The sequence below is a fragment of the Macrobrachium rosenbergii genome, chromosome 2, assembly GCF_040412425.1.
Source record: "Macrobrachium rosenbergii isolate ZJJX-2024 chromosome 2, ASM4041242v1, whole genome shotgun sequence".
Taxonomy (NCBI): Eukaryota; Metazoa; Arthropoda; class Malacostraca; order Decapoda; family Palaemonidae; genus Macrobrachium; species Macrobrachium rosenbergii.
Window position 1 is genome coordinate 61,810,905 of NC_089742.1, and position 11,845 is coordinate 61,822,749.

The following is an 11,845-nucleotide window of genomic DNA, read 5'->3' on the forward strand; positions in this document are numbered from 1 at the left end:
TTGCCCCACACATGGTTGGGGAGCGAGTAGGGTACAATGGGCTTGTTGTGGGGCCGGTATTTTTACTTACTACACTCCTTGTTGAGTTATGATGTTTTACGCTATTTTTGACAAGTAACCATTACAAATTATTATACTGTATATCGGAGAGTGTAATGGTAATGAAAATTACTTTATGTTTTCAAACAAAAACATTCGGGAGTGTTGCTATAATTTAAACTAGGCAACCGCGAGCTGACATAGGTTTTGGGAGTTGCCACATCTTTTATTTCCCTTACTGAACAGTATATTATGTTGTGATGTTGTGTATATGTATATGCTGTTATATATATATTTTTTGATGATGCATGTTTCTAATATATTAATATAAAACAAGTTTTGACTGAAAAGAACTACATTTCACTATTTTCCTTTGCAAAAAAGTAAAATTTGGTCTATGAGGAAATTTTTATTTTGTGCATAAATATATATATAATAGGTAAAATATAGTTCTACCAGACAAATAGTTTTATCATGAAAAATAATACAAGTTAAGCAATGTCATGAGGGAATTTGTGAGAAGAGTTAGAAAATGGCACTCTAAAGAGGCAGATAGGAGTCTCCCATTCAGTTGCTCAAGAGGCTTGTAGCAGTTCTTTTGTTAAAAGAGGTTATACATTTTATACACCATTTTGTCCTAGGAAAGCATAAGCTTAAGTGGAAATGAGATCCTAAGCCATATCCTTTGGGTGGCAGCTCTGAGTAATTATTTTTTGCTGTAGGGTAGTGGTTTTAGCCAAAAATTGTACAGTATAGGTAATTAATTATAAGTTTCTTAGTTTACTTCTCTTGCTCTTGTTTGTATGCAGGCACTTGTGTATTGGACTGTTCCTTACTATAAACTGGGTATATCATCAGGTTGTGTTTTTAACTGTAGGCTGTACAATTTATACACATTTTTTTTGGTTTGCATCAAAAGTCAGCTGATCATAGAACACTTATGAGGAATCTCGAGCATTAAAAATGTTTATAATTTAAGTGCTTTCAGCTCACAAGTAAGTGAACAGTGTTTGATTCTTGGAGCTAACTGGGTAGGACAGTATGGGAGCATTCCCTAAAATGCAGGATGTCATTATTTTGACATTTCGAGTAAATTGGATACCCGAGTACCTTGAGGTAGTGAGTTGTGAATTACAGTTATAATGAAGGGAAAATCTCTCCCTCTGACTCCCCCTTCCCCCCTCCCCCCCACCCCCACCAAACCCCTTTTTTATTGTAGAACTCAACTAGCAAATTATAGTCAGACTAATAATGGCATGACAGTGTCTTTCTGTATCACCCAGTATTAATTTTTAGATTCTAGGTGTGGTCTTATTATGAGGCTAAATTTTTGTACTTGTCGTAGAATATGGTCAGGAAGGAAAGACTACAAAGACACGTGGATTTTAGCAGAATATTTTCAATGGATGACATTTGCATGACTCCAAGTGATGTCAGAATCTTAAGGTATTAACATTATGCTTACAACTAAGAAATTTCCTTTTTTTATTAACAAAAAAAATAATGCACATCTGTTTAATTTAGATTGAAGAAGGATGCAGAGCGGGGGATTTGCCCATCAACCCACCTCCAACGGAATTGCCGCCCAAGCCTTGGTGGGATTTAGAAGCAGACAGATCGTTGCTTGTAGGAGTGTATAAGCATGGCTATGAACGCTACAATGTCATGAGAAATGATCCTACGTTGTGTTTTCTTGTGCGCTGTGGACCGCCAGATAAAGCAGCACTTATGGCTGAAATTGCTTGTACCATGTAAGTTTTTCATTTTCATATGCTAATAATTAAGTTTTCAGAATGCATTTGTGTAAATAGCAGTAGGAGTGCCATCATCGTGTGTGAGTGCATGGGTTTTAATGTATGGGTTGCCCATGTAGGGGAGGACCATATATACAGTATGTCTTGCACATTACTAAATAGTACTCTACTGAAAGTTCAATGCATTGTATCCCGACCACATTCATTTCTAGCATATTTACGTGCAGTCAGTTTCCCTTTGTCACTTTACTTGGCTCTCTTGAAATTACCGTCCATCAGTCTTTCCTTGTTATTTCAAAACAAATTTTTAGTTGAGCCCTATGAGTCAAGAAGCGTGACTGTAGGTTTAATAAAACTGGCTAAAAGTAAGTTTACTCTTGAAGGGTGGATGGTGGCCTTCATTAAATTCATAATGGTAATAAAAATAGATCAAGCCAAGTATAGTGATAAGAAAGTCATCATATCAAAAGAAACAACACAAGTAGTTTTCATCATATCTGTTTGACCTATGGATATTTTATGAATAGCTATCATATCCTGTCCCTGTACATACAGACTGTAAAATAGTTTAACAATTTACAATTTTGTCTGTGAATATCCAATATGTAATCCAGAATGAGTATCAAATTTAGTGAAAAATCAATGAAGGAAATTTGTTACTCTTCATTTTCAGTGAACCCAATTATAAATTTTTCAAAAACCATGATTTAATAAAATCAACTTTATTGTTATTAAAGACATCTATCAAGTTAGCCCTGTTAGAAGTGAATAAATTAGCTCAGTGGTCCACTTAAACTACTTGATGATGATCATGAAATGGCTGTGTCTGCATTTCACTTTTTTTATCGTAATGGCATTTTCTTATGATTTTGTTGCAGTTGAAGTATTGCAAGTTTATGGAAGGTTTGAGAATTTTTTATTCTCCTTTTTACCACCTAATGTTTCATTTTCATATAAGTAACTTACCAAGTAATTACATAGCTATACTTGCTACTCGTGCAGCAACTAAAATTTTTGAAGTTCGTGGTAGCGATTCTATGTTTTTTGTGTAGGTGACTACCCTGCCAACCATCAGGGAACAATAGGAACAACCAAACAGAGGAGCTCACTTCCTTTCTGCCAGCTTTAGACATAACATCTAATGTTGGTGGTATAACATCTAATGTTGGTGGCAGCTTTGTTTTTTAGTTTTCATCGCTTTTTCACAGGATTTGGTGATGTACTCTGTTTTCTGGTAACTTTTCAGCTGAGATTAGTTTATTATATGAGTCCCTCGTGTTATTCATGATGACTGAATCAAGCCCCCCCCAGTATTAGATATTGCAGGGAGGGTTAAAAGACACTCTTGACTAACATTACTTATGATAGTCATATGATATGTGCTAAATGTTAGGGGCAAGAGTGCTCAATGGATCTTACTTGTGAGGAATGTAAAGGATGACATGAGAAACAGTGAAAGGTTTTAAAATCTCATTTAGAGAAGTTATACACAGGTAGGAAGAGGAAGGTGGCTTCTAGAACCGAGAGTAGGGCTCATAGTTTGGAACCTGTTATTATTCTTTCAGTTAATAACCCCAGCCCCAACAGTAACATTCCTTATTCTTCAGCCTTAGCCTTATCCCCCATCCTTAGTCCTCCTAATATTTTACCATCAACTCCTTTACTCAGCTCCCATGCTTCAGAACCCAACGCCAATACCAGCCTCGAGTGTAAGTTTAACTACAAATTGGAACTTGTGGTCAGTACAGTGTCGAAGTTAGGAGAGTCTCTTAAGGTCCTAATGGACCAAGTGCATAGTGTTGTGCAAGTGGAGGGAGTTGCTCTCCGTCCCAACGATTCTCCCAGACGAAGGTCCCTGTCACGCTCCCCAGAACCTGGGAGGAGACATCCAGAGGTCCAAAGGAGGTTGGTGGGGTTTACCCACGGATAGTCGCCCCCTCATCAGATTCTGTCTCTCGTGTGTCAGACAGCCATTAGAAAGGCGTCTCTATCAGTGCACATCAGTTGTCGTTGGACTCTGATCTCTTCACCCCAACAAGAGGTCTACTTGGTGCTTTAAGGACGAATCTCGCCCTCTCAAGAGACATCATGCCAGTGAGATTTCTCCTGTTCAGTTGAAGTGGACTAGAATGCCGTCGCTCAGCTCGCAGCCAGGTTGTAGTGCGTGGTGCAATCCAGAGTGCTCTTCGTCCAAGGTTCTCGTTCACAAGGCCAGCCTTTGGCGCCCAAGTGCCCATCTTCTAGCAAGAAGTCTTCGGCTTTGTCCAGGTGCCTGCATGAGCACCCAGTCAGTTCTCCCATGCGTGGATCAGTGTATTCTGCTACCAAGCGCCCAACTCTGACTCCTGAGCACCTGGTATCTGCCTCTGCCAGCTCAGCGCCAGCTGCTAAGCGCCCAGCGCCAACCGTGCACCAGGCACCAACCAAGCACCCGCCTTCTCCACCTGCACCCGTCACAGAGGATCTGTCTTTTGCTCATTTAATAAAGCAGTAGTTGGCAGATGTGCTGGGCCTGCTACAGAAGACACCTTCAGTACCAAAGCCTTATGGAGACATTTCTGTCTCCAGTATCTTCTGTGGAGGAGGAGGAGGAGGAGGTAGTTCAAGAGCCTACTCCCTGGGTGTATGCCTCTCTTTTCAGGTAATTATGAGCAACTTTTCTGTTGCATTTCTGGTCAGCCTCTCCAGTTTCTCCTACCTCTACCTTCCTTGTGAGGAATCAGGTAGACGCTACCACTCATCTCCCCAAGATGGTTCTTTCTTCATCTGCAAGGAAAGCTTTGAAGGATGTAGAGGATTGGCTCACCATGAAGAACCTCCATCCTTGGGAGGTGCTGCCTCATCCCAAGGGAACTTCTCTGGCCTGGTCAACTCAGCCCTTCGATCTGCCTTCTCATCAGCTAAGGTTTTCTTTGCCTCCCCGGAACTGGATCATGTAGTTAAGCACATGTTTAAAGTCCTCAAGGACAGTCAGGGCCCTCGCCAGGAAGATAGAGGACTATGACGTGTTGGCTACAGACCTGTCAGCGGATTGGCTCGGGGTGTTGTCATGTGCTTGATAAAGCCATCCAAGATGGTTCCTCGGAGCTTGCAGCTCTCCTTTCAATTGGGGTACTGAAGAAAACGGAGTTATGGGGCTCCTTCACCACAAAGGGAATAACTTCGGTTCACAAGTTGATATTGTTATTCTCTCCCATGGACAAACAGTACCTTTTTTCTACAATTGGCTGTGTAGGAGATTGCCACTGATTTGCAGAAGAAATCAACTCAGGATCTTTTGACCCAGTCATCCAAGTTCCCTAAAGAGCTTTCTTCTTTTTCAGCAGCCGCCCTTTTGTGGAGGCAGAGAGGGTTTCTCCACCAAACCCGTTCCAAAGTCTGTTTCACCACTAGGTCTCTCAAGAAGACCTCATCCAGACCTCCTTCATCTTCCAAGAAATGACTCATCGAACTTTCGTGCACCTGTAGGAGCCAGACTCCTCTTTTTCTGGGAAAAGTGGAGTGCCAGAGGTGTGGAGCCTTGGAGGATCAAAGTGCTCAAGGAAGGCTACTCTATTCCTTTCAAGGAGTACCTTCCTTTGTATCTTCGCTGATCACATTGACGGCATACTCAGAGGGCTCCGAGAAGTTTGCAGTTCTGGTGGAGGAAGTGTCATCTCATAAAAAGGTCCATAGAGGTAGTAGAAGACAGTGCTACCAAAGGCTTTTACAATCGCCTGTTCGTAGTCCCCAAGTCATCGTTCATAGTCTCCAAGTCATCAGGGGGGTGGAGACTCATCCTCGATGTCAGCACCTTAACTTCTTTGTACAGAAGACAAAGTTGAAAATGGAGACAAATCAGTCAGTGTTTATCCATTCAACCAGGCAATTGGATGATCACCCTGGGTATGCAGGATGCTTATATCCCTATCCCAGTACATAAGGAGTCCAGGAAATAACTAAGATTTGTCTTCAAGGGCAGGGTCTTCCAATTTCAAGCGCTGTGTTTTGGCCGCTCCACAGCCCCTCAGGTATTCACGTGAGTTCTTGCCCCTTCACGAAGTGGCTTCACCTGCTAGGCATCAATATATGCCTGTACCTGTATGATTGGCTCCTCCACTCACCGTCACAGGATCAGTGCACGAAGGATTTTTACTTGCACAGGAACTAGGATCATTGATGAGCTAGAAGAAATCACAGATGACCCCTACTCAGGAGATTCTCTGTTGGGGATAAGGATAAACTCTCTTGAGTTTTCAGGTATTTCTGTCCCGCAAGAGGATAGAGTCTTGCCTTCAGTCATTACAAGGTGTCCTTGCTCTGCTGTCATATTCAGCAAATCTGTGGATAAGCCTATTGGGGACGCTGTCATCCACTGAACAGTTTGTGAAATAAGGGAGACTACACATGAGATCTCTCCAGTTCTTCCTGAGGGTAAACTGGAACAGAAAGAAACAACCAGACTCGGTGACGTTCCCCATAATGTCGGAGACAAAGTTGTAGATGCAGTGGTTGACAATCGAAGGCAGACTTCTGGAGGGAAAGTCTCTATGCCTTGTGAACCTTGACCTCCTCTTCTATGCTGACACCTTGGACCGAATGGGAGTCCTTTTGGGCAACTTAGAAGCCTCTGGCACACAGTCTCTGGAACAACAGTGTCTGCATATAACTGTCAAAGAGCTGACTGCCTTTCATCTGGGGCTGATGCACTTTGCACAATTAGTCACAGACAAAACTGTAGTGGTGCACTCTGACAACACCACGGCTCTCTCCTACATAAAGAAACAAGGGGACCCACTTCTCAGGCATGGGTGACGGACACTGTGCTGATGAGCTTGTCGAACTTGGATCTCTACTCCTTCCCTCTATTCAATATGATACACCTTCCCTCTATTCAACATGGTGAGAGTGATTTTCAACACGTTCCTATCCCATTACAATGTGACAATAATCCTGATAGCTCCATTTTGGCCAGTCAAGGAACGGTTCCCTGACCTTCTAAGACTTCTCGTGGATTTTCCCAGACTGCTCCTGCAATATCCACGTATACTCAAACAACCCCTCCTTTGGAAATTCCACCAAGGACCATCATCCTAGCTCTGACAGGCTTCAGACTGTCTGGAGACTTATCAGAGCGAAGGGATTTTGAAGGCAAACTGCAGAAGCTATTGTGCGATGTAGACGTCGGTTTCCCAGCTAAGTTTACCAGTCAAGGTGGGCTGTCTTCCATAGATGGTGTAGCAGCTGCAACATCTCTTCTGCTAAAACCACTATAGCCAAGATAACAGATTTTCTTAAGGACCAAGGGGTTCTCTGCCCCCACCTTCAAGGGTTATAGAGTGATGTTGGGGTCTGCTTTTGAGCAAAGAGACTAGACTTGTCTTCCAAACAGGTGAGAACTGACTCAGTATCCTGGAATTTAGATGTAGTGAAGTGGTTAACGGGACCTGCTTTTGAGCCTCTCCATTCCACGTCTCTTAAGAATCTAACGATGAAGAGACTCTTCCTTGTAGCTAGCTTTGGTCACTGCAAAATGAGAAAGTGAGCTTCAGGCCTTTGACAGTCATATTGGTTTCACTCAGGGAGATGCGGTTTGTTCCTTCACATTTGGTTTCCTGGCCAAGAATGAGATGCCACCGGGCCCCTGGCCACACTCATTCTCCATTGAAAACCTGATGGACATTCTTGGACCCAAAGAGGAGAAAAAAAAAAATAGAGTCCTTTGCCTGGTTAGAGTGCTCAATACTATTTAGACAGAAGGAAGAGGATCAGAGGCCCTGCCAGTAATCTCTGGTGGTCTGTTAAAAATCCTGTGTGACCTATGTGAAAAAATGTGCTATCTTTTTTATCTCAGGAGTCTTATTACTGAGGCACATTCACAAATACAAGGGGACCTCCTGCCTATCTTCAAGGTGAGAGCACACGAAATAAGGGCTGTCACCACTCCGTATGCGCACAGGCATATGTTTTTTCTCATTTGCCTTGCGGGTATTCAGAAGACTTCTTTACTCCAAAGTCCCCACTTAAAAGTAGAGACTTCTCACGGCAAGTCCGTTAAGTCACTACAGGTCAAGATGAGCACCGACTAGAGGCAGTAATCGCCTGCAGTGGCTCTCTTTACCAGGTAAGGAAACAATAGCATTTTATGAATGTTTACAGAGTTTTATTTTTCAAATTCATCAAATTTAACTTCATACCTGACTGTTTTTGGAGCAGAAAATATTCATATATCACACCTCCCATCAATATGGGATTCAGCTGTGTAATTACTTGGTAAGTTACTTATATGAAAATGGTATTTTCATGATAAAATTAAGTTTCATACATACTTAGCAAGTAATTACAGATTGGAGCCCTCCCTCCTTCCCCTCTCAGGGACATTAAGCATAAAAGAAGTGAGCTCCTCTGTTTGGTTGTTCCTATTGTTCGTCAGTAGTGGCCAGGGTAGTCACCTACACATAAGCAATAGAATCGCTACCACGAACTTTAAATTTTAGCTGCAGCACGAGTAGAAAGTATAGCTATGTAATTACAGGGAGTCCCCGGTTAATAGTGGGCTCAGTTAACAGCGATCGGGTTTTACGACGCCTGTGTAGTGATGAAAATCGGCAATTTTCGGCGCTGACAACCACCAATTTCCGCTTATTGGTGCTGATAATTGGGTATTGGCGCGAAAATCGCCGAATTCCAGTTAGCTCCAATTTTCGATTCTCATCACACCCTCAGAACAGAACCCCGCCAGTAACCAAGGATTGCCTGTACTTGGTAAATATATATTATGGAACTTAATTTTATCATGATAATACCATGTTCAAAATGTGTTTTATGTATATTTTAAATATTTGGAATTTGTTTTCTAGAAATGAGGAGGATATGGACAAAGATGACAAAGATGATGATAAAGATGATGAGGACTCCAATCAAACTCCTCTCCCTTCAAGCCCCGCTGTTTCAACGTCTACTTCAAAATCTGATGATGATAAATGTGATGATAAAGATGATAAAAGTAGTGGGGAAAAGAAGTTGTACAGTTTCCCGTCCACATCAGATTTGAATGGTCGATTACGAAGGCTCGTGACATCATATCAACGTAATAATAGGAAAAATGACCTCAGAAATGAGGCTAAAGTTAGGGTTAGTAGTGTGAGTAGTTAAGTTCATTTTTTTTTTTCCTCAAATAGGAAAGAGAGTGACTTGGAAAGAAATATTAAGTACAGTTTAGTAAATTATTGGGTCCATTATTTCAAAGTGTAACCTCTGTTTTCTCCCAAATCTTTGCATAGGGTTATGACCATTATCTGGCAGATAAGATCATGCGAAGGGAGAGGATGGCAGAATACATTCGTGAACGTGAGTTAAGGAAAACTGACTATAATCAGCGTAGATGGTCTAATCGTGAGCAGGCAGAGTTTTACCGCACTATTTCTACATTTGGAGTTGAATATATAAGGTGAGTACATATTTTTCCTTGAGTTCCCGTGAATTAGTGTTTGTCAATGTTTCATTTTTATCAATACATATATACTGTATATATGTCATTTATTTTTTCTCCTATTGAAATTTCGATTTCTTCATAATTGCAGAAAGGAGAAGAGGTATGATTGGTCAAAGTTCCGTATGTTGTCCCGGCTAGAAAAGAAGTATGATGAAACGCTTACAGAGTACTTCCGAGCTTTTATGGCAATGTGTAAACGGCAGTGTGGAATTAGGCTTTCAGAAGATGAAAATGAGAGTGAGTATTGCAGATCCCCTTCTAGTTTCTAAAATAGGAATGTCGAGTATGAAAGTAAAATTCTCTCTCTCTTTCCATTCTGCTCTTAGTCCTTGACTTCAGAAAGAATCTTTATTAAGAATAAACAGAAATAAGTTTTTATTTATAAAACATTCCCTGTGTATATTATGTTAACTACAGTACAGTATAAATAGCCATTCTAAACACATTTCAAGCTAGAATAGAAGTTTATTAGTAAAAGGAAAGCTGAATAATATTTATGTGCATTTCAGTCATTCCCATATTTTGTACCTAACCCTTTTAGGTTTTTGGAATAGCCCAAACCTCATTTTTGATTAAAGTAAACCCCCCATATTCGCGGTCTCACAATTCCCGGACTCAACTATTTGCGGATTTCTCTGTGGAACGTATGTACACATTATTCGCAGAAAATTCGCCCATTCGCAGTATTTTTCACTGAAAAATTTCACTAATTGTATTTTTCATATTTTCATGACTAAATGCACTTTTTGTAGTAAAACTATTAAAATACTCAGGTATAAGCATTTTTAGAGATTTTTTCTCTGTTTGAACTATCAAAATAGGCAGTTCTAAGTGTTTTTAGAGGGGTTTTAAGTATCAGCAGATTTTAGCTATTCGCCGGGGGATGTGGTACGCATCCCCCGTGAGTACGGGGGATTTACTGTTTATGCATACTATTCTGGCTGACTGCTTGAGAGCTTGGAGAGAATTTAAATGTGAAAAAAATATGGAATAATGTTGAAAAGAATTTCAGAAAGTATTAAAAAAGATTGAATTTTGTAAATATTTCACAATGAGATAGATTAGTTTTTGCCCAATGGGAAGTACAATAAATTTCCTTTCCAAAGATAATGTATTATTGCTGTGCATGCCAGTTTGCCATAAAATATTTAAGAAAAATAAGCAAAAATTTTATATTTAGCAGTTTAATGATAATTCTGTATTTAGAACTAATTTAATCATTATTTATAGGTGGTTTAAATCTAGTTTAATAATTATTTAGAACTAGTTTGATAATTATTAAGAGTTGGTTTAATGATGATAATGTAATGCCATAATGAATAATTAAAAAATATCGTTGCAATTCATGTTATATTAACTATTATCTGTGGTAAATGACCTCTCTACCCTCAGTGGTCAGTATATCACATGACAGGTTAATCTTTTTATACCAAGATTGTCAACAAATAGTAGTAGTACAACAGCCCACTTAGTTGAGTCTCCCCTTCCCAGATACCTAAAACAGAGGATATGTACTCAGTTGTCTTGGCTTGAGATTAAATCGTTGTTTATATGTAAATAATACAGTGAACCAAATCCAAGTAGAAATGGTAGCATTACACCATGTGTGGATTGTATAATTAATAGTTATTGCAATACATCCCTTGAGACGTATATTAATTTCTTTGCAGAAAGTGCTTTATGAGCTGCTGCATTAGCAAGAGACTACTGGCACAACACCCAGCTTAATCATAAAGATTATTATCACAGTAATTGATAAAATACTGGGGTTGTGAAGTGTATGTTTAAACTGGAGCTGCAATATGTTTTGTGTCTATCTGGAAATTGTTAATTAAATTAAAGAGCAGCTTCAGTTGAATTGAAAACAATGTTGAAGCACGTTTACTGGAATTTCCAAGCTTGAATGAAGCCTTATTTCTGAGACCTGTAATGAATTAGTTTTGTTTTTGTAGAAATGCTGGAGATTGGTGTAGACCGGCTTCCTGAAGAAAGAGCAAGGAGAGTCTTGGAAAGGGTGGACCTACTTAATCGTTTGCGGAATGATGTGATCCCTAACCCAGGTCTGAAAGATGCCTTAGAGTTGGCTTTGCCTTCAAAAGATATGCCAGATTGGTGGATACCAGGGAAGCATGACCATGACCTGTTGATAGGTGTTGGCAGGTAAGTTTCTTGTATATAATACATAGTAACTTGAATATCTAAATATTATTTAAGTAATTTAAAATTATTTTTGAGGTCCATGTCATATATTTTTAAAAGATTTTATTAACTTGAATATTTAAATATTTTTTAAGTGATTTAAGATTATTTTTGAGGTCCATGCTGTATATTTTTAAAAGATCAATTTTAAAGTTAACAAAGTTAACCGTGTGATTCAAAGAAATTACTTTTTTTTTTTTTTTTTTTACATTAGTTAAGGGTAAACATTCTGTTATCTGTCCAAAGGAGCTTCAACAGCAGAGAAGTTTGTTTGTGAATTTAATGATAGAGTGACAAAATATCCTTGAAAAAAAATATGAAGATAGAAAAATCTGATGTACATGCATTTTAAGTGTTGCACATAAAAAGTGAAGGCAAG

The 11,845-nt window shown here is 39.6% G+C and overlaps 1 protein-coding gene across 14 annotated transcripts in view; it reads left to right on the forward strand.

Moving 5' to 3' along the window:
- The window catches only part of kis (kismet), a 154,507-nt gene that overhangs the window by 132,640 nt on the left and 10,022 nt on the right, over nucleotides 1-11,845 (forward strand). For 12 of the 14 annotated variants that reach the window (XM_067119586.1, XM_067119536.1, XM_067119564.1 and 9 more), the window contains 5 exons: nucleotides 1,564-1,790; nucleotides 8,633-8,915; nucleotides 9,056-9,222; nucleotides 9,356-9,504; nucleotides 11,220-11,427. In XM_067119586.1, coding sequence (XP_066975687.1) covers nucleotides 1,564-1,790; nucleotides 8,633-8,915; nucleotides 9,056-9,222; nucleotides 9,356-9,504; nucleotides 11,220-11,427 — 1,034 coding nt within the window. The remainder of the gene's footprint in view (nucleotides 1-1,563; nucleotides 1,791-8,632; nucleotides 8,916-9,055; nucleotides 9,223-9,355; nucleotides 9,505-11,219; nucleotides 11,428-11,845) is intronic. The other 2 variants (XM_067119623.1, XM_067119580.1) reach the window with 1 other exon arrangement.